This window comes from Bombina bombina, chromosome 6 (genome assembly GCF_027579735.1).
Source record: "Bombina bombina isolate aBomBom1 chromosome 6, aBomBom1.pri, whole genome shotgun sequence".
NCBI lineage: Eukaryota > Metazoa > Chordata > Amphibia > Anura > Bombinatoridae > Bombina > Bombina bombina.
In genome coordinates, this window is record NC_069504.1 from 523,836,099 (window position 1) to 523,860,335 (window position 24,237).

The following is a 24,237-nucleotide window of genomic DNA, read 5'->3' on the forward strand; positions in this document are numbered from 1 at the left end:
ACTGCAATTGGGAGAACATCCCTCATTGAGCGAGTTATATCAATATCTATGAACTTAGTTACATACATAAACAAAACCCATCCAGCACAGTTTTGTGGGGACCAAGGAATCCAGAGCAAAATCTATTATATATGTATATAAATACAAAAATGATCATAAACATGCTAGTGCATAATAGTAGACTCTATTACAAAGTGTAACCTGATTAAGGCCCCCAGGTAAACTCATAACACCAAAAAAAAAATAAGAAAATATATATATATGTTTTTTACATATATAAACATTGCAGACGTTTGTCTATAGTACCTAGATCAGAGTAGTATAATGTGAATTTAAGCAGCTCTTCAAGTGTAATTAAATATGCTTTTGTCTGCTATTGAGAACACAATACTCATTAAGCAACATATGACCTCATTTATAATTTTATGCACAGACATACATAATACCCATCATGAACATTTCTATGTGGACCAGGGGGGTTGAGATTCAGCCTATTGACTACCTTATATAGAATAGTTCATTGCATCAGCTTAACAGCGTCATATAGATGGGTGACCCAAACTGAGGTCCTATAGGTAGGGGGCTGTATAGGAGCTGAAGTGTATAGATAAGGGTGTAGATATAAGAGTCAGTTCCAGATGCTTTCACTAAAGGCAAGTGAGTGGGGAGATCGGTATGGGAAAGTTAGCCAACACCTATCTTATCAATCTCAGCCCTTGCAGATACTTTGGGCTCCGGTGGTATCCATTTTGGTAAGCCTCGCACTCCGAGATGAGCCTGGTGAGCAGCAGAGCTAATGAAGTCTAGGTCGCCAGCGTTGCTCTCCTTCGCTGGTGTTCATCTTTGTGGGAGATAGGTCTGAGGACCTCTAGTTCTCTTATGTCTCTCTGAGGCTTTTGCCTGCCGTTGGCTCAATTTTTTTCTCCCATTAGCTAGTGACTGCCTCGCACCCGGAGGGCGCCTTCCCCAGGCAAGAACAGGCACTCTTACCAGCTTGGCTCTAGTCTTCTGTGTTAGGGAGCTAGATAGTAAGGGACCGAGGTACTTCATGTTCCCCCACCTTGGTTTCCGTGAGGTCCGCAATGGCTGCGTTTTTTTTTGTCCTCTATAGCATGACCCCATGGTTTGGACCTTACCCCTCTGAGTGTGCGCGGCTTTGATATGCCCGACCCATTGGGCTTTATCGTCAGTTTCAGGAGATAGCGATGTCTCACTAACTAGTAGTGTGATCTGGGTCAGGCTGTGCTTGAAATCGGCAAGACAAAAGTTGAGTAGCTGAAGCACTGTCTCTGATTCAGCGGTAGTCACGGCCATTTTGTAATCCAGGCGTCGGGTCCCGTATGCTGTTATCTCTATGGGGTCATTAGCCGCTCAGAAGATGAAAACACCTATGAAAGGCACTTTAGTAGATATCTAAGAGATAGCTCTCACTGGGGATATCCACAAAGAATGCAGTTAGCTTACAATTGGCAGGATTACCCGATGCTGCGGGGGGGGGGGAAGAGAGTGTAGAAACTGCTTTGGAAAGCGGCCTCTGGAATACTTATTGGCCTAGTTCTTCATCCTATAGTCGCTAGTTGTAGGATATTTAGTATTATCTGGCTTCACCCTTCTTGCTCCATCTGATATAGTGTATTATGTAGCTAAGAAGTATAGGATTGAGCAGATAAATAGTAGAATATTGGTTGCACGCAGGGAGCTCCAGATGATGCGACTTATCATGGCCGCTGCTTGATCACGCCCCCCCAGGGCATTTTTAAGATCTGTCAATCTTGGTGCTGATTGTGCTTTCCAGGACCTTAAAATAAGATTCCACCCTAAAAATATGATTGTATTAATTAGCTTGAAATTTTTATAAATTCCTTGAAATTTTGCTAAAAAAATATTTCAAGTGGATGAATATGAAAATCTAACAATAAAATTGTATTCATCCAATATGACACTTTAGCCCAAAATTGCATAATTTTCGGGCAAGCCCATAAACAATGGAAAAGATCTGTAGATGTCGCACTGCATCTAGAACATAGGGTGTTTGTCTTGTACCATCTATATACGGTAATTTATCTGGTGTTAAATATGTCATTAGGCTAATCTTAATCTGGGATTCCCTCCATGCCGTCAGAACCCAGGCTTTCTCAGTTATTTTGAACGTGTCAACTATTACTTGTATATCAATATCGGGGAAAATCTTTGTCCATTTAAAAACTATATAATCCAATTGCTTTTAAGAGGGTCGTTGATTGAGTAGCGCGTAGAGAGAAGAAACTGAGTAAATACCTAGTTGATATGCATTAATTCTACTCTGAAGGTCTGCAAGCGACCAATCTGAATCAAAACTTTTTCAATTCATAGCAATAATGTCTTAACTGTAGATATGTATAGAAATCTATTTTACAGAGCCCAAACTGGTGACATAAATCAGAAAAAGCTAGAGGTAACACATTTCAGACCCTTACTGGACCATTGTCTGAAAACGTTGTTTGTTAGTCCCGGTAAGAAATTCAGGTTACCTGTAATAGGAAAAAATTTCAAAATATATGGAGAGCAACCTACCTCAGAACAAAGCTTTTGCCATGATAATATTTTTAATAGTTATTAGCGAGAAGACCGACAAGGACAGAGAGGTTATTGGACAGTGCAAGATAGCGCTCAGTTGAAAGGGCGTCACTAACGATGATTCCCATGAGAGAGAGGTGACCTGTTCCTGATCAGTAACCCAGTCTAAAGCAATCTTAGCGCATGCCGTTAGGCTATAAAATTTGATATTTGGCAAGGCCAAACCCGCAGCAGACTTAATATTCATAAGATGATTAACCGCAATGCGTGCTTTAGCCCCTTTCCAGTTGGTACAACATTTATTATATTTTATTATATCAGCTTTATGTATAGGGACCGGGATATTCTGTATTAGATAGAATAATTTGTGAAAAAGTAGGGTTTTAATCAATGTAGTGCGTGCTGTTAATGAAATAGGAAGCTTTACCCAATCCTCCATATTTCTCCTGCAATTGTCGAAGCATTTAGGAAAATTTAAGTTGTACCATTCTTCAGGATTAGGACTTAACCTGATACCTAGATAGGTAATCTGGGAAGTTTCAGTAAATGGGTGATTAATACTGGGGTCCTTTTTATGCAACCACAGAAGTTCGGATTTAGACAGATTAATTTTATAGCCAGAAATTTGACCAAATACTGCAACAATGTCAAGAAGATGAGGAAGGTTCCTCTTAATATTACTCAGAAACAGAAGTAGATCATCGGCATAAACTAATAAAACCAATTTATGACCCCCTAAATGAATACCATCAAGTTGCTGTCGGAGATAAATCGCCAATGGTTCTAACGATACATTAAAGAGTAAGAGTGGGCAGCCTTGTCTGGCTCCCCTTTGTAGAACTAGACGTTGAGAGATCTCCCCATTAATGATAAGGGCTGAAGTTGGTGAGCTATATATTAAACGAATACAATTATTAAAATATCCAATCAAGCCAAATTGCTCTAGAGAAAAAAAGTTATGATCCCAAGAAATCCGATCGAAGGCTTTTTCCACGTCAACTGTCAATAAAGCCAAATCTGCTATATCACTATGTCTAGATGCCTTAAATTTATTCCAAAAAAAATCAAGCAGTGTCATTACCTTACGCATGTTTTTTACCGGATTCCTCCCCGACATGAAACCTGATTGATTTTCGTGGATTATTAGGCCTAAATGGGGTTTTAATCTATTAGCTATGATAGATATTAACAATTTATAATCGGTGTTCAACACAGAAATGGGCCTATATGAGGACGCGAGTTCCTGATCTTTATTCTTTTTAAGGATCAGAGATATATTAGCAGCTGCAAAATACAGGGAACATTTAGTATTATTTAAGAAAAACATATTAAATAGTTTATTTAACATAGGAGAGATTTCTGTCTGCAAAATCCTATAGAATTTGATAGGAAGACAATCTGGTCCAGCCGCTTTATTAGTCTTCGCTACCTTAATGGTTTCTAATATTTCAGCCTCTAAAATAGGACTATTAATTTCAGCCAAAGAAAGTTTAATCTTAACTTTAGTGTCCCTTTAAACATGGCCAGTGTCCACTACTTTTTTAGAAACATAGGTGGATATTTATCAAAGCGTCAATTTCAGTGTATTCACCGGCGTCAATACGCTCGCCTAACATCGCAGCAGCAGATCTGAATATGATCTCCATATTTAAGAAAAAGGCCGTCAAAAACACGCGCACCAAGTACAGGGCGGTGAGCATCGGACTGTTGTTAACTAGCAGTCATCGATGACGCTGTTATTCGGGTTTTTCCCAACTTCAATTATACCATTTCACTAAACTCATAACTGAACTGCTACAAAGTACACTAACACCCATAAACTACCTATTAACCCTTAAACCGCCGCCCTCCTGCATTGCAAACACTATAATAAACCTTTTAACCTCTAATCTTTCGCTCCCGACATCGCCGCCACTAATAAAAATATTAACTCCTATTCCACCACTTCCCGACATCGCCGCCACTATACTAAAATTATGAACCCCTATTTCGCCACTCCCCAACATCGTCGCCACCTAAATAAAGTTATTAACCCCTATCCCGCCGCTCCCCAACACCGCCACCACTAAATAAACTTATTAACCCCTAAAACTCTGGCCTCCCACATCACCACCACTAACTAAACCTATTAACCCCTAAACCGTCAGCCCCCCACATCGCAAAAAACTAAATTAAGCTATTAACCCTTAACCCTCACAACACCTTAACTTTAAATTAAAATTACAAGATCCCTATCTTAATATAAATTAAAACTTACCTGTAGAATTAAAATAAACTAATTTTAAACTATAAATTAACCTACCCTAACTATTATACTAAAATTAAATTAAACTACCAATTAAATAAACTAAATTACATATTAAAAAACCTAACACTACTAAAATTATACTACGTCGTATTTTCGGTTGACGCTTTCATAAATATACCCCTAAACCTTTAGACTAATAGCTCCTGTATTTTTTGAACAATTAATATAATTGTAAAAATACACCAACATATTGTTCTAATGCTAATCTTTGCTTAGAATACACAATTATGCCTAACATGTATTTACTGTTTTATATCCCTTTAATGGAGGAAGGTGGGGTTTAAAGGGACAGTCAACACCGGAATTTTTATTGTTTAAAAAGATAGATAATCCCTTTATTACCCATCCCCCAGTTTTGCATAACCAGCACAGTTATATTAATATATGTTTTACCTTTGTTATTACCTCTGCAGACTGCCCCATTATCTCAGTGCTTTTGACATACAGTTTATCCAACCAGTGCAGACTCCTAAATTACTCCACGGAAGGTGAGCACAATGGAATCTATATGACACACATGAACTAGTACTGTCTAACTGTGAAAAACTTTCAAAATGTCTGAGCTAGGAGGCGGTTTTCAACGGTTTATAAATCAGTTTGAGCCTGCCTAGGTTTAGCTTTTCAAAAATACCACCAAGGGAACAAAGCAAATTTAATGATAAAAGTCAATTGGAAAGTTGTTTAAAATGGCATGCCCTATCTGAATCAAGAAAATTTAATTTTGACTAGACTGTCCCTTTAAACACAAAGAAATAGTGCAGTGAAAGGAAAATGTACGGTATTTTAAGTTATGTGTTTTGCAAACAAACTGTTAGCAGATCTATGTTAATATGCATCACACTAAAAAGGTAAAAATGCAGTCATATTACAGATACTATTTCCCCACCATTATTGATTACTAACAGTCTCCCCAGTCTAACGCATTGCTATGTTAATCTATGGAGCTCTAAGTGAAAAATGGAAAGATGTACAAGATTAAAAGGTCATTAAAGGGACATGAAACACAGAGCTTTTATTTTATGATTCCCATAGAGCATGCAATGTTAATTAACTTTCTTATTTACTTCTACTATCAGTTTTCTTTGTACTCTTGGTATCTTTTGTTAAAAAGCAGGGACCTAAGCTCAGGAGCATGCAAGTTTCTGAGCACTAAATGGCAGCAGTTTTGCAAGAATGTTACCCATTTGCAAGAGCACTAGATGGCAGCACTATTGCCATATAGTGCCCCAGACACCGAAATTGGGATTTCTTCAACAAAGAATAGCATGGAAACAAAGCAAATTTGATAAAGAAAGTGATAAGTAAATTGAAAACTTTTTTAAAATTGTATGCTCTGTCTGAATCTGTCTGGGTTTCATTTCTGCTTAAACACCTCTTATTTCTATAAATAAATAAAAAAACATTTCTTGCCCCACACTCCCTAGGAGGCCAAAAAGTAAAAAAAATATGCAAATCTAATAACAGGGATAGGCAATTTGCAGCATTTTGAAAACCTAGGTTTTATATACTTCTATTACCAAAAATGTACAAAAAAAGTATTACTGTTTTTCTGTGGCATATGCAAATATCTTGTTTGGGGCCATACACCAATATGCAAACAGCACAGTGGTATGAAAAATAATTAAAGGGACAGTCAACCATAGAATTGTTATTGTTTTAAAAGATAGATAATCCCTTTATTACTCATTCCCCAGTTTTGCATAATCAGCACAGTTATAATAATATACTTTTTACCTTTGTGATTACCTTGTATCTAGGAACCTTCTTCCAGCCCCCTGATCACATGACTGTGACTGTTTATCTATTGTCTTAAATTTAGCATTGTTTTGTGATAAATCTTAAATAACCCCCTGTGCCTGAACACAGTGTTATCTATATGGCCCACGTGTACTTTCTGTCTCTTTGTGTTGAAAAGAGATTTAAAAAGCATGTGATAAGAGGCAGCCCTCAAAGGCTTAGACATTAGCATATGAGCCTACCTATGTTTAGTTTAAACTAAGAATACCAAGAGAAAAAAGCAAATTTGATGATAAAAGTAAATTGGAAAGTCGATTAAAATTAAAAATCCTATCTGAATAATGAAAGTTTAATTTATACTAGACTGTCCCTTTAAGTCATTACAGAAAAATACATTCCAGCTTCAGCTCTCTAATAACTTTTACTAGAAGCATTTTTACTAATAGCAAAAGTGCTTCTATTTCACATTGAAATGCATTTATGCACATTTCAATTGTGTCCTTTCTACACAGTGTCCCAAAGGGTAACATATGAACTGGTGGGATTGGAGGGGCTGTTATTGAATAGTGTCCTTTTAATAGGACATAAAAGCCATTTTTATAATATGAATAGTATAAATTAGGAATTGATTAAGCATTGCAAAAGATCTGCATATAAATTAAATATTTCTTTTTTTCCCCCCTCCTTCCCACCCCGGCCCTTTAATATACTCCTCAAGGAGCGTATAGAGTTGTTTTCTAGTAAACAACTCAAACATATTCCTCAGAAGTCTAATTATATTAACTTTCCCGTTATGAAATGAGAAACCACAGATTATTGTTTGAACATGCTTTAGCTGTTGTTAACTTTGTATTTTAAAATTGTTGGTGTGAGACTTTAATGTTAACAAGAATATTACAGAAGATATGTGATATTGTTATTATATTTATTTATTTTCTATTTATTCTTTTTATTTTTATTTCTGTCTGTTTATGTGATCTGCGATTTTTTGCATGTTAATTATATGATGATCTAATGTTAATTATTTTCCCAGTGGATTTCCCCCCCAAAAAAATAAATTTAAAAAATAAAAATAAAATAAATGTTTCTACAGGATAAACTCTTTGCGACATTATATATATATATATATATATATATATATATACATACACAGGTGGCCCTCGTTTTACAACGGTTCAATTTACACCGTTTCAGAATAACAACCTTTTTTTCCAGTCATGTGACTGCTATTGAAAAGCATTGAGAAGCAGTGCATTTATTAAAATAGCCTGTAGGTGTAGCTGTCCGCTTGTGTTGCAGCAAAGCCAAGCAAGCTGAAAATAATCAGTTTAACCAGACCTGAGCTATCGAGCAGATTTCAAAGGAACAAGATCATCCTGTCTATAAATCAGTCCAGATTGGAATGCATAGAAAGAACTGTTTGCAGAAAAATGCAAGTGAAGTCTGTGTTGTGTAATTATTTTATTAGGTTTATAATGCTGTTTAGCAAACGTTTTTGTTCATTTAAATTTTAGATTCTTCATTTCAAAGCTTTAAAAATAATGTATTAGGTGTTATTATGACAATTTTGAGAGGGGCCTGGAACCTATCTCCCTCACTTCCCATTGACTTACATTATAAACTGGGTTTCAATTTACAACGGTTTCGATTTACAACCATTCCTTCTGGAACCTAACCCCGGCGTAAACTGAGGGCTACCTGTATATATATATATATATATATATATATATATATATATATATATATATATGTGTGTGTGTGTGTGTGTGTGTGTGTGTGTGTGTGTGTGTGTGTGTGTATGTATGTATGTATGTATATGTATATATATATATATATATATATATATATATATATATATATATATATATATATATATATATAAATACACACAGTATATATATATATATATATATATATATATATATATATATATATATATGTGTATATATATACATACATATACAGGTAGCCCTCAGTTTACCCGGGGTTAGGTTCCAGAAGGAATGGTTGTAAATCAAAACTGTTGTAAATTAAAACCCACTTTATAATGTAAGTCAATAAGAAGTGAGGGAGTTAGGTTCCAGGCCCCTCTCAAAATTGTCATAAGTAACACCTAATACATTATTTATTATAAAGCTTTGAAATGAAGACTTTAAATGCTAAAGAGCATTATAAACCTAATAAAATAATCACACAACACAGAATATATAATTAAACTAAGTTACATAAACAATTTTTTCTCTCTCTTTCTTTTTTTCTCCTTATGTAATATAAATATATAATTTGAGTATACTATGATGAGTATCGCTGGATGTTTCGATTCCACTATATACAATATATATCTTATAAAATGTCAGGATAAGGATAGATTTATATGTGGAGATAAATTCTTTGTGTTCTTGTACCGTCTCTTTTTTCTTTTTTTCTCTCCCTGTTTCTTGACACTAAAAGTTTAGGTGTGAATTATATTTTATGTTATATGATTGTCTATATTTATTTTATCCTGACAAGCAAAATAAACAATTAAAAAAAAAAGTTACATAAACAAAAACATTTGCAAAATAGCATTATAAACCTAATAAAATAATCACACAACACACACTTTACTTGCATTTTTCTGCAAACAATTATTTCTATGCATTCCAATCTGGACTGATTTATAGACCGGAAGATCTTGTTACTATGAAAGCTGCTCGATAGCTCAGGTCTAGTTATACTGATTCATTTCAGCTTGCTTGGCTTGCATATCTTTGCTGCAACACAAGAGGACAGCTCCACCTACTGGATATTTTAATCAATGCACTGCTTCTCAATGCTTTTCAATAGCAGTCACATGACTGAAAAAAAGGTTGTTATTCTGAAACGGTGCAAAACGGTGCAAATATATCGAGGGCCACCTGTATATATATATTTTTTACATATAATAGCTTCGAACAAGTAAGACATTTAACTGGACATGGTGTGTACTGCCCCCCCCCCCCCAAGACTAGTAGTAGCAATATTTTTCTACCCCAGTATACATATATTAGTACATAAATGGGAACTGGTACTAACACTAATTGCACTACATTTTACTGTGGTAACGTTTACAGTCTACATTAAAATTGTAATTGTTTAAAAATATAGATAACACCTTTACTACCCATTCCCCAGCTTTGCACAACCAACATTGATAAATTAATATACTTTATAACATTTAAACCTCTAAATTTATGCCTGTTTTAAAGGCTCTATTGACAGCCTCTTAATCACATGCTTATTTATTTGCTTTTCACAACAGGAGACTGCTAGTTCATGTGGGCCATATAGATAACATTGTGCTCACGCCCGAGGAGTTATATAAGATTTAGCACAACACAATACTAAATGCAAGTCAATAGATAATAAATACAAAGTCATGTGATTAGGGGGCTGTCAGAAGATGCTTAGATAAAAGGTAATCACAGAGGTAAAAAGTATATTAATGTAACAGTGTTGTCTGTGCAAAAATGGGGAATGGGTAATAAAGGGATTATCTATCTTTAAAAACAATAACAATGATATTGTAGACTGCCCCTTTAAGGTTATGAATGTAGTTTGTATGCTAATATAATCCTATTTTGAATACTTTAAGTTCTAATTATCTTTGTTGCCAAAATTCCTATTTTACTGTAACGAAAAAAAAAAATAAAGATTATAAGTGGAGCATAAAATATCGCTTTTGCAACAGAGATATTTGCACTCCACTGAGTAATACCAACGCACGCAAATGTGCGCTGATATTACAAGTTAGGTGCAATTGCACGGAAGCTTTTGTGACCGCGAGCTCGCCGTAGCAATTAGCATTTAGAAAAATGGCCAGAGATCTGATCTCCGTTTACTTTTCTGGGCGCTAATTGCTACGGCGAGCTTGTGGTCACAATAACCAGCCACTTGTAATGGCTGGTTGTTTACTGCGCGCCCGTAAGGGAGCAAATTTGCCACTTTACGGGCGCGTGTTAAAATTACGCTCCACTTATAATCTAGCCCAAAATCGGTCAAAACTCCCATTTCTAAGATGGAAACTTTACCATTATGAAGGTAATTGAATTATTTGTAATACTGATTTCTCCCTTGCTCTTTGACTTGCAGATCTTGTCTGTGGTCCATGGTTCACTTTTCTCTGATTCACATGTATCTCTACAACCATATCATAACATCTATTTACTGGCTCCAAGGTGTCTGTTGTCAAGCTGACGATTGTGAAAGGAAAAGTGGCTGGAACAATTAATTCATCTGCTCTCTCTGCTTTAATGTTTACAATTACTTATGTCATTTTGCACACAGAAATGCACTTTAGAAACAAATATGAAATCTTTGAAAACAGAATTGAAAACTAAGGTTCGTGTTTCCATTACTTGTGAGTAGTTGTTAATGTGTTCGTATTTAATGTAGCTGCAATTTAAGTTTGTCAAAAATAAGTATGCACAGATATCACGTAAGTGGGAAATCTTATGGTACAGACTTAGAATATGGCAATAAACATTATGGTTTACATGAAAAAAAACTATATATTAGCTTTGCACTTGTTACAGACTAGGAATTTCTCATATTAAAGGGACATACTTTAAACATAATTAGTGAAAATATTCATCATTGATGATTTATTTGAAAAATACAGATAGTTATGGCATGAAATGTATTATCTACACAATAATTTAAAATGAATATAGTAACAGTAAGTAAATCAAGTTAAAAGGGACATGAAAACCAAACATGTTCTTTCATGATTCAGATAGAGTATGCAATTTTAAACAACTTTCTAATTTAGTTCTAGTATCATATTTTCCTAATTTTCTTAATATCTTTTGTTGAAAAGCAGGGATGTCATGTAAGCTCAGGGGCATGCATGTGTCTGGAGCTCTATATGAAAGCAACTTTGAAAGAATGTTGTCCGTTTGCAAGAGCACTAGATTGCAACACTATTCCCTGCCATGTAGTGCTGCAGATGCCTACCTAGGTATCTCTTCAATAAATAATACCATGGGAACAAAGCACATTTGATAATAAAGGTAAATTGGAAACTTTTTCTTAAAAATGTATGCTCTCTCTGAATCACAAAATATGTTTTATTTGGGTTACATATCCCTTTAAGATATACTGTTTTAATGAATGACACGATTTATGTTCTTTAAGTATAGATAGATTTATGAATACTTAGAATTCCAACCATCTCTAAAACATTTTGTTATGGAACACAGCAAGGCCAATAGACCACTATAATGTATCACACAATGTATAAGTGTGTGCAAAATGATCTACATATTTCCTCAAATCATTATTTCAAGAATTCTAATTGAATATTGATAACACACATATAGTATATATATATATATATATATATATATATATATATATATATATATATATATATATATATATATAAACACACTATTATTATTATTATTATTATTATTAATAATAATAATAATAATAAAAAAAATTAGCAAATGCATGATTCATATCAATATTCTGGAAAGCATTACAGCATTTGAGGCCTTGTAATCTGGAAGTAACACAATCCTACTGTAGAGTAACATAAAAAATGTCATAATCTATATGATATGCCAAAGGAGTTTTACAATAATGGTTCAGAATTGGTTTAAAATCAGACTCATTTGAATTCACTAGGGAAAAAAGTAACTATTAACAAATTAAACCACTTTCAGCTATGTATTTAAAAAAAATGAAAAGAAAAAAAAAAAACAGCAACTACTTTTTCCTGGAAGTTTCGCCAGTAATATTGCATAAAGTTGATGGTATTAACATACTAATATTCTATATGGAACACATACAAATTTAACATAATTTAAAGTGTTTTAATTAGTTTATCTGAAAAGTTACAGATCAATAAAATCTCCAAAGTACTAAGAAATACGAAAGATCAGAAAAAATATTTAAGATAAATGAAGTGTGCAGTGCCACTCAAAACACACATTTAATTAGTTTATTTATACTGATCTAGTGCAATGATGTTATGATTATTAATCAAAAATAAAAAGGTGTTTAGATTACATTAAAGGAAAAAAATCTTCATATTTTGTGTAAATAGTGGGAAGCATGAATACAAAGTTATTTTAGCATCAGTGGGTAACGTGTCTGTCCACCATAGAAACAAAATAGTTTTGCACAAAACAAACTAAATAGGACCTCGGTATTGCTGGGCCCAGTTGCAATATCAGATGCACACCCTTGAACGGCTTGCCTTATTAAAAAAGGGTTGCTTTAAGCATTCACAGGTATATTGTCTGTGGGTTGATTCTCACGTATAAACCCATGATTTTGTATTGTTGTCTAAAACAAATTTATGTGAGGATACTGGACAAAATAAGGGCAACTTACTGCTATATGTCCAATGGCCAGAACTGATATAACAGTTTTCTGAACTAACGTTAAAAGGCACTTATTGAAGTGGCCTATTTTTATTAACAGATCATGGCATTTAATTCAGGCAGGTAATTTAAACAGTCACTGCTGTGGAACAAATATGAATTTAAGTCTGTTCTCTGCATTCTTGGAGGTTAGGTGATGTGTGGTGTGCTGGGAGTACTTACTACTCATTTATATGGCAGGATGGTTCCTAAAAATGAAATGACTGTTTCTACACACTGTAATCCTTAATATGAAAGAATCCGTTTAAATCAAGTAGGCTTTGCAAATCCCAGGTTACCTGTTCATCTTACAGGTTGACAGCTCTCAACAAGAAGCTGTTCTTTCCAATGCAAAATATATTTCATTCGACAATTTGTGACCAGTGCCAAAATTACCTATAACAAATATTAATATTTGCCTGTCAATGTTTATCATTGACAGTAAAAACTGCCATATAAAAATACATCATATATTAAAGTCAAGGACAGCATAAGATAGGCCCTGTGCTCATTGCAAAACCAAGATAACCTTATGTTTAATTTTTTTTTTTTTGACATGTCAGAGAGCAGCCCTGTTCTTTATTAATGAAAACACCCTATTGGTAAATAATAGTTCTTAACGTAAGTGCTAATAAATAGCGAAATAGCAAGATTGATGGCTTTGGACTAAGGGAAAACCTTTTTTTAAGAAGTGAAAACTTATGCAAGTTTAAAAATCATGTTGAAGATTTGATAGAGTAATTGATAATTGCCTGGATTAAGAAATATGTAGTACAGTGTGATAAAAAATAAACTCTTACCCAGGTGATAATTTACACAACAGCAATACTGCATGTGTGTGTGTATAAATATGGGCGGAGGATATGATTAACGATTACAGTGCCATACTTGCTCACCACTGCCAGGGCTAACCCACTGGAAGACAGAGGACTGGAACACATTGAAATATACATGCACCCATCTCTGGCGGCCAGTGGGTTAAACTGGTCATTTTACCACCATATCCTGCTGTTACCTTCACACTGGATCTGCTGGTGTGACCCTCTGCCTCCATGCTCTGGCTGCTCTCCCTCTTGTCTTTCTTAGAGGAATTAGCCCTCACCTTATAAGTGGATGTGTGAGAGGATTTAATGAATAATCCAGGGACTGAGTTGCCTTGCTGTTGCAGAGACAGTGTGTTGGTCTGGTGTGGAGAGTTGGAATCCTCTGACTCTTTGCCACTGTGATAAACCACCCTGCTGTCAGAGATGTGAATGCTTGGAGCACAGCCCATGCTTTGATGCCTCTTTTGCCAAATCTAAAACCACTGTTGTGCATTCAATTCTTGCTGCAAATTAATCCTAATGGGGATGCGTTGTATTCTGCTGCCGACCCTTTCTTGCCTCTCTCCTGCAGGTCATGCTTTTAATCTACCACCAGAATTTATGAAGGGAAAATATTTTTATTATAGGAATAAACTGTGATGTCTTCCTTCAGGAAATGGGCTTTGGTGTGTTATCCTCCAACATTAACTCCAGAAGGATGGGGACATCTGTATGATTTATTGTATTTCCCTCACTACACAGTCCTCTCTGATCGACTTTTTCGCGCACCATCAGCATGGCAACATTGTATCCACGGATCAATTCTTGTGAAAGGCTGCACAGTAGTGATGATCACATACACAGGCACGGATGCACTGAGCTGATTTTGCTTCCCTCTTGCCTTCCACGCCCTGTGCACTCACTATATCATTCTTTCCCCTCAGCTAGAAGTTGAGATCAATTCTTTTCCTGGGTTTCCTTTTAATAAAAAATATATTGGATAATAGGGGTGAGGGCAGAGGGCAAAAGGCACAAATGTTCCTCGGTGTCCCCTACACGGCTAGAAAGTCTTCGTGGGGACCCTGGGACTCCTCCTCATCATCTTCCAGCGGAGGAGGAGGAAGAGGCTTATTTACATTCACACACTCCGCTCCTCTTGGCAGCAAGAAGATTCCCCCTCCCCGCCCCCTGAAGACCGCAGGGAAAGACCTGCAGCGTTATACAGACACACATACCCAGGCTGCGGATCCTTGCTCCCCGCTGCCCACTATCACTAGGGAGGAAGGAAGATGGGGAGGGGAGGGCAAGCTGTCACTGATCTGAGGAAGATGAGCACCCCCAACCCACAGGTACCACGGGCCTGTCGCAAATAGATCTAATGATCCTGGGGAACCCCAATGAATTAAAATGGCGAGTTTGTGATATAAAATATGCTGCGATCTGTGCAGGAAGAAACCAGCCTAATTCTCATTCACAATGCAGTGTCTGCAGAAATCAAATCCTAATCGTTTGTGGCTCTCTTTGCTGTCTTCATTTTTACCTTGTGCTTTTTTAATGCACCTCTTTCCTCTCTTCCTTTTTCTCCTTTGCCCTCCCTTACTCACTAACTCAACACCTTTTCTCACCCTACCAATTCTTCGCCGCCGCTTTGACAGAGGCAGATCCAATAAAAGCACCAACAAGGGTTGACCTCCAGCCTTTACTGACGTAAATGCAAATAAGTCGCTGTCGGCTAATCCGAGTGTCTATGAGCAGTGTCGGGCGGGGCCTGATGTGTGAGGGAAGTTTAAACGGTGCCCGGTGCTACACTGCACTGCAGCATTAGCTCTACTATCGAGGAAAACCGCTCAATTCAGTTAACTGTTAACGTGCCTTCTCATAGCACAGCTACAGAATAACTGAGAAAACGTTCAATTACGTGCGCAGTGATTTTATGTTATTGTTATGTTACTGTAGTGTACCCAGTGCATTATTGCTTATTGATCAGTAATTGCAGGTGCCCTTTTTACATGGTCATTTCTATTATTTCTATTGCAGAACTGGGGTGAATATTGATGTTATAATTATATTATTTATGAGTCGTTTAGTTCCATCCAACCATGCCCATTTAAACTAAATGTAAGGAAAATAACGTTTGACCCTGTTTGAATTCCTTAATTAAAGCAATATGCAGCAGCTCAGTATTTTTTTTTAAAATATATTTATCATTCTTCCATCCATGTTTATAAATCAGTTTCAAAGCTATTGCAATGAATAAAGAGACTGCGGTCTACTTGAGCGCCTGGAAAAGTTAAAATATGACATTTATTCAATACATACAAGTTGATATCATGGATCCATGCTATACTTTAAAATAACAGACAAATAAATATGATTAAAACAATATAAACAAATGGCAACAATAAAGCAATCAATAAAAGCAACAAAAACATCTGGTAATAGTCCATGAAAACTTTGAGGGTAACCCTTTGATAATGATGGTAAGGAGATGTGGTGATGAAATACCAATAATAATAATTATAAGTGATAGCTTCTATGTCCAATGGTGATCCAACAAAAAGTTATCAAATAAATTGCCCAAAAACTGAAGTGATGATCAGGTGAAAAGTACTTGGGTGGAGGTGATAGAAAAATAATAATCCAATGAATATATCCAATGAGAAAACGATAAAAACAAAGTAACACAAAAAAATGTTTGTGCAAAAAATAGGCAGAAAAAAATGTGAGCAAATGGTGGAAAAGATGTGTCAAAAATATTAATAAAAAAATATATCAGTGAGTGTCTCAATAATCACAAAAGCAATGTCTCAATGCTCCTTAAAGCTGCAGTAACAAAAATAACACCAAAAAACAAATAACGATGGTCCTCCTGTGAAAAAAATAAAAAATATATAGTGTAGATGGTTTACGAATAGTAGTAGCAATAGAATAAGGCTTACCAGTGCTGTGGTCTACGCGTTTCGGCCCGTGCTAGTCCTTTATCAAGACTTGATATTTTTTTATTTTTTTTTACCATCGTTATTTGCTTTTTGGTATTATTTTTGTTACTGCAGCTTTAAGGAGCATTGAGACATTGCTTTTGTGATTATTGAGACACTCACTGATATATTTTTTTTATTAATATTTTTGACACATCTTTTGCACCATTTGCTCACATTTGTTTCTGCCTATTCTTTGCACAAACATTTTTTTGTGTTACTTTGTTTTTATCGTTTTCTCATTGGATATATTCACCTCCACCCAAGTACTTTTCACCTCATCAATTTTGGGCAATTTATTTGATAACTTTTTGTTGGATCACCATTGGCCATAGAAGCTATCACTTATAATTATTATTATTGATATTTCATCACCACATCTCCTTACCGTCATTATCAAAGGGTTACCCTCAAAATTTTCACGGACTATTAGTATCACATTACCAGTTGTTTTTGTTGCTTTTATTGATTGCTTTATTGTTGCCATTTGTTTATATTGTTTTAATCATATTTATTTGTCTGTTATTTTAAAGTATAGCATGGATGCATGATATCAACTTGTATGTATTGAATAAATTTCATATTTTAACTTTTCCATTTGAGTCCATTGATAGTAGTACCTCTGCCCCCGTTAGGATAGGCGCCTGGGATAATTTCTATTTATATTGCAATGAATAACAAGAGCCAATAATTGAGTAGTCAATTACAATCCATTTGACAAGCTTATCAAATTATTTATCTACAAAAATCTGCACTGACTGTAACCCTTTCATGTCAGAATAATAGTGTTCACATCAGAAAAAAAGTTCCGATGTAAACGCTATTTGTAAAAATGAAATCATGTGATCGTTGATGTGATCGCGTGATTACAAGGCCAGGATCGGATCATGGGGGACAGCCTAAGCTGCTAGGCACGCCCCCAGTCCGCATGGGGAAGCTGCAGGACGCCATATAAGGTAGGACGTTCCATGCTGTCCTAACGGCGTTAAAGCACAGCGATGAAGGGGTTAAAGGCGATTTTTCTGTAGAAAATCATCAGACACATTTTTCTAAAGGATTGTGTTTTACCCATGAATTAGAAAAGAATATAACAGTACAGTTTAGTTAAACACACAAACACCTATAAACAGATTTATTGGAGGCTTTTCAACCAAGTTTTCACAGCAATTTTCAGAGAATTAATAATTATATATCATTTTGATAATTTACATGTTTAAAGTGATGGTAAATCCTAGCATTTTTGAAACACTAGAATTTACCAGTGCTACAAATAATGGTGACTGAATCATGAAGTATTAAATACTTTATGCTGAAAGTTCCTTTATTTACCTGCAGTGTATGCGGCGCTGAGAGCCTCAGGCCTCCAATGGCAGAGCGCAATTTTTTTCTATGAGGTGACGTTTCCACCTCTTAGCCAATAGCTGTGCCGCATTATGCCAGATGGCTAGCACGTTATTGGCTAAAAGGTCTCACTGAGAAAATTGTGCTTTGCCTTTGGCGTCCAGAGGCTCTCAGCTCTGCATACACTGTAGGAAAATAAAGGAACATTTAGCCACCAATTAACAAGCGCTACCCAGTGGATGAACCATAAATGGGCCGGCTCTTAAGCTTACATTCCTGCTATTCAAATAAAGATACCAAGAGAACAAAGAAAAATTGATCATAGGAGTAAATTAAAAAGTTGCTTTATCTGAATCATGAAATTAAAAATGTTGGTTTAGTATCCCTTTAAGATCTGGAGTGATACTTTATCTGCTTGTTCATTTAAGTTAATGTTATTATTGATAGCGTACAAGACCAAAGCCTTGAATGAAGTATCCAAATGGATTGAAATAATACAAGCATAATTAAGTTTGCGTAGTCAAGAACTTGAATATGCAGATATTTATAGACTTTTACATTGGGCAATAGCGGAAGCTAACACTCTTTTGATCGAAATAAAGCATAACAAGTACCGAGATCAATCAGATTATGATGCTGGCAAAGTATATACTTGGAATAGAAGACAGAGATTTCAATTTAGAAGAGGACAGGATTTCAGTAAGTCAAACAAAAGAAATAGATCTAATAGGAGGCATGATAATAATAATAAAGAGAGTAACATTTCAGTAACACTCTCAAAACCAGTTTTCACCTGCAAAAGTAAGAGCAGAGGATAGAATAGAGGATGAGCAGGGTTTTCCTTACCCCCACAAAGATCAGAAGGGCGGGGAGACAAGATTGGTACCATACCAGGAGCGGGGGGAGACAGACAAGATACATTTATAAATCTGACTGATCCCCCCTTTCAAATTTAGAGAAAAAGGTACTGAGGTTAGGTTTGAGTCTTGTACCGTCCAAAATCTTTGATCTTTTTCAAACGTTACTAGGTGTTAATACAGTGATTAGAAATTTAACATTAAAGAAACATTTTGTTGGGGACAATACTGGAGCTCAAACTGAGGGTCAAGTAGAGCCTAAAATGTAGTTAGATCCCAGGTCACCCTATATTATTTTTTTTAATCTTTATTTTTGTAAAATACAGTGTTAACATGATATTTCATTGTACAGAACAACATCAAATGGATTATCTAAACAAAATATCCTAGCATAAACCGCAACAACATTTCCTCATGTGACCCCAGGGCCGCCATCAGGGGGTGACAGGGGTGACTCCATTCAGGGGCCCAATGAGCCAGGGGGGCCCCATGAGGCAAGAACTAAAAAAAAAAAATTTTTTTTTTTTTTTTTTTTTACATTTTGGCAGCCACCAGTGGGTACTACAGCAGAGTGCTAATTGATCATGGGAAATGCTATTACAAGTAGTAAAGTATTAGCATTTGAGAGGATTTCTTAGTGTGCACTAAACCACTATGCTCAGTGTGAGACAGACTTGGAACTTTGTACAGTGTGTGCCTGAGTCAGACAGCAGATCACTTTCATTTGCAGAGGAGGTAGGACTTACTTAGCAAATGTTTTTTATTTCTTTGTGCAATTTTGGATTGTAACTTCAGTGTGGTAGTAGTTGTATGGTGGGGCCAGGGGCCCATAAAAACATTTTTTTTTTTAGCAGCAGTGTATTTATGATTATTTGACAATGCTGTAGAAATTCTATATTTAAAACCATGCAGAAATGTTTCCTCCTCAATACACAAATGGTAGATGCCCTTTTGGCAGATATGCATTTTATATATGTATATATTACATTCCAGTTTACTGCCCCTTTATGCAAGGACTTTCCAGATGCAAGGAGGCATTTTATCTAAGATTTTTACATCTGCATAAAATGTTATACGCTCAGACTAAGTTTGCTCAGTGTTTGAAATGAGACAGGTTAACTTAAAACTGTTCAGTTTACACTACAGCTGACTTAGTTTTGAAATACATACCAACAAGCCTAAATCCTGCATTTAACCAGATCTAATGGTATGAGTACCACAGCTTATGGTCCCACCAAGACCATATAGAGTACAGCATTTTCAAAATCCATAAGTACAGCTGACAGATGGGAAAATTTGTACACTATATTTGAAGTGGTGCTCTTGGTTGGGGAAAATGGGAAAAAAACAAACAAACATATGTCAACCTTTTAAAGGTACTTTTCTTCATCTAGCCATCTACCCAGCTCATTAATGTACAATTTTGAATTCACAGAATTATTTTTGTTTGCACATTTACAAATATGATTCTTTAAAAAGTGATCTCTTAATTTCTGCATTTTTTTTATCATGCATGTCACACACTGTTGATTTAGAGGATGCAAGGTGCATAAATGTTTCCTCCTGTGAGTGTTTCTGTGGGTGTATGTGTTTATGTCTTTGTGCTTTGGTTTGTGTCTCTATGTGTATGTATTTTTTATCTGTGGGACTCTCTGTGAGGGTGGGTGTGTATGTCTTTGTGCATTTTCTGTGGATGTCTGTGAGGGTGTGTGCATATGTCTTTGAGCTTTTTCTATGGGTGTTTCTGTGAGGGTGTTTGTGTGTATGTATGTATGTATGTATGTCTGTGTTTTCTGTGGATGTCTCAGTGAGGGTGTGTGTATGTATGTATTTCTGTGTTTTTCATGTGGTTGTCTCTCTGTGTGTGTGTGTGTGTGTGTGTGTGTATGTTTTTGTGTGTTTTCTGTGGGTGTCTCTGTGTGTGTATGTGTGTATATGTCTTTGTGTGTTTTCTGAGGCTGTCTCTGTCGGTGTTTCCTTGGGTGTATGTGCAAGTTTGAGTTTGTGTGTGTGTGTCCATTGTCTGTTCCTTTTTAGGACATTTTGACCTTACTACTAATTATTCACATCTTTCTACAGACTTTGAGACTAACAAGACCTTTCCGGAAGTCACCACTCCACCATTTAACCTTTACATTATTGTTTAGGCAGTTCAGGGCCCTTCCTTTCAGCCACTGCATGATGTTGTCATCATTTAGTTGGCATCTTCCTTTACAAAAAGATAATCAGAACTCCATATTTTGTTTTCTAAATCTCCTTTTTTTTTTACAAAACTGTAGTTTACCTCATTACTTGTCAGGTCAATGTAAACAAGTGCTAAGTGTCTGTTTGGGTTTCTGTGTCTGAGTGTGTTTCTTTGCGTGTCTGCTAGAGTGTCTATATGTGAATCCTTATATGTGAGTGTGTTTGTGCGTTTCAGTGTATGAGTGTGTCTGTGTGTGTGTATGTTACTACCTTTACAAAATTTCCAAGTTTAAATAGACAATTAAGAATAAAGTGCATATACGTTTTAGTCACTTGGTCAAAAATTGCACATGTCAAAGGAGGGGGGGGGGGGCCCTGATCAATGGTTGAGTCAGGGGCCCCAAAATTTCTAGTGGCGGCCCTGTGTGACCCTCTAGATTGAGGTCTTTCTTTAGATATGTCATAATAATATTTCATAAATACTATTGATACAGTTAACTTAAAGCCCAGGGAGAATGAAAGAAGGGCGGGGAAGAGAAGGAAAGGGGGGAAAAAATAAAAAAATAAAAATTCAATGCATCTCTGATTTAAATGCTCAAGTATTATCCAACATAAAAACCTAGGATTATTATAAAGATAACGTGGATAAAAAAAAAAACGCTCTGGGGGCTTTTGGTTTGAACCTATCCTGACAGTTTAAAACTAAAGATATAATTGAGTGGTCTGCGATCAAAATCTCGCCTAAAAGGTACAAATGAGGGTAGAGTATACACAGAGGTGTACAGAAAACCAATTACTTTTGCATATTCGAAGTTGCCATCCTAAGAAGGTTTTTCAGTCAATCAAAAAGACTAGAATAAAACAGAACTGCACTACAACAGAGAGTTTGTTGACAGCATATCTCCAAGAGAGAGGTTATCATGGGAAAGTAATATCAGGAGTAAAAAGTGCAGTAGGCAGATTGGATAGGTCAGATCTATTGAAAGATAATCCTAAAAGAAGTAGCAGTAGTAGATTTTGAGGGGGTCATGTTTGTTACTCAATATAGCAATACATTTCAAGAAATATGTAACATTATACCTAAACACTTTCCACTTTTGGCAGCTAATAGTGGTCTAGCAGATGTTGTACAGAAGGGGTGTAGATATTCCTAAAGAAAAGGTAAAACCATTAGGAACGTGATTTCACCTACACAACTGAGCGATCATACTGGTATGTAGAATTCTTGGTTGTTGTTCAAGGGTGCTGTGATGGATAAGCCTTTCTGCCCAGACATGACTATGGGGAGAGTGTGGGCATGAAGGGGTTAATAGCACTCAGCATCTGGTTCCCTTACACCTTTACCTCTGCAAGGACCTAAAGGGACACCAAATTAACCCCCAAATCTTGCCTACACCACCCCCATATTAACAATTCTGCCACTACCAAGAGTTTTGAATAAGGGTGTCTTGGAAACCCAATAACTCAAAGACAGAATTAGATTACACAGTGCCGACAGAAGACCGGAGGAGATAGAGACGTGCTGTTGGCTAAAAGACAAGTCTTTTGTATACAAAAATTCCAAACCAGAGTACCAAAGGGTCACAGTTCGGAATTTGATCTGATACATTTTTGGCGTTAAGAAGTGATATTGATATAGTGTTATTGGGGCCAATTTTTTAATGTGCGAGCGGACATGATACGATGTAGCATATCATGTCCACTGCACATCGATAAATGCAGACAGCATACGCTGTCGGCATTTATCATTACACAAGCAGTTCTTGTAAACTGCTTGTGCAATGCCATCCCCTGCAGATTCGCAGCCAATCTGCCGCTAGCAGGGGGTGACAATCAGCCTGATCGGATAGGATCGGGCTGATTGCAGACATAGCATAAGAGCAGACGGACAAGTTATGGAGAAGTGGTCTTTAGACCGCTGCTTTATAACTACTGTTTTTCCGGCGAACCTGAAGGCTTGCGCGGAAACAGGGGCATCAAGCTCCATTCAGAGCTTGATAATTTGGCCCCATTGTCTTACACATGATTTAAGTGAAATTTACTGATACATTTGGTTCTCCTTTTGGTTGCTTTCAGGATATATAAATTACATCATAGACCAAATAGAGCTATGCAAATATTTATTCAGGAAGTTCCATGTTACGAATAATGTTTTTCTCTTTAAGAGTACATATATCAATATGTTATATCTGTTTGTATTAAACAGAGGTATATTGTCCTTTCCTTCCCAGTATTGGCCCTTCCCTCCCAATATTTGTCTAAATATATGTATGTGCACCTAGATAATAAAATACATAGGATAAAAAAGTTAAGCATGCAAGCAGTCACAAAAATATATAATTACTAATTATACAGAGAAGGAGCTTCCAAACAATAATGGAAGCTCTAAGTGTGATGAGGGCTACACTGCTAAAAAATAAACACAACTCAGCTGGTTATTTTATACCACAGCATTTATTGCACATTTATATGCAAATACATTACCTTAAAACAAGTGAACAGGTGTAATGTGACTATACCAGGCACTTAGTGTACATACAAGCACCGGCAAAGTTGTATAAGCTTACTCTAGGATTCCTTCAGAGAGATCTATATTGTGACCAGTTCAGCTTAATGAGCTTGTGTGTATAATTACATACAGATGATCGCTCACAGTTTACCTCTATGATCCATAACAGTGTCTTCAGCTCAACGCTTCACTTCAAGCAGAGCCCTTTACTTAGCCTCACACGTAAGGCTCGGTTACAGGAGAACACACAGTAAAACACCAGTTTACCAGGTGGTAGGCCAACTCCTAGTTAACTGGTGTTCTACTGCCACACACTCTTACACCTGATGCAGTGAGGCTAAATAATAGGGCTTGAAGTGAAGCATTGAGCTAAAGATACTGCTATGGAGCTTAGTCGAAACCAGTGACCAAGCCTTACAAGCGAGTAGGTGAGGCTGCCACAGAGCCTTATGCCTGAGGCAGTGTGGCTAAGTAAAATGCTCCATGTGTAAGCGTCAAGAGAAAAACCCTAGAGGAAAACCGTGACCAGTAATCTGTATGTAATTATGCACACTGGCTTATTAAACTGAACTGGT

General features: G+C 36.2%; 1 protein-coding gene across 3 annotated transcripts in view; it reads right to left on the minus strand.

The window, feature by feature from the left end:
• Positions 1–24,237, minus strand: part of PDE8A (phosphodiesterase 8A) — a 1,084,545-nt gene that overhangs the window by 829,250 nt on the left and 231,058 nt on the right. The window contains exon 1 of one of the 3 annotated variants that reach the window (XM_053717431.1): positions 14,093–15,478. The exons of 1 other annotated variant lie outside the window; for it this stretch is intronic. In XM_053717431.1, coding sequence (XP_053573406.1) covers positions 14,093–14,263 — 171 coding nt within the window. In that variant the 5' untranslated portion in view covers positions 14,264–15,478. Of the gene's footprint in view, positions 1–14,005; positions 15,479–24,237 lie in introns of those variants that run through there. One more of the 3 variants, XM_053717430.1, reaches the window with a different exon arrangement.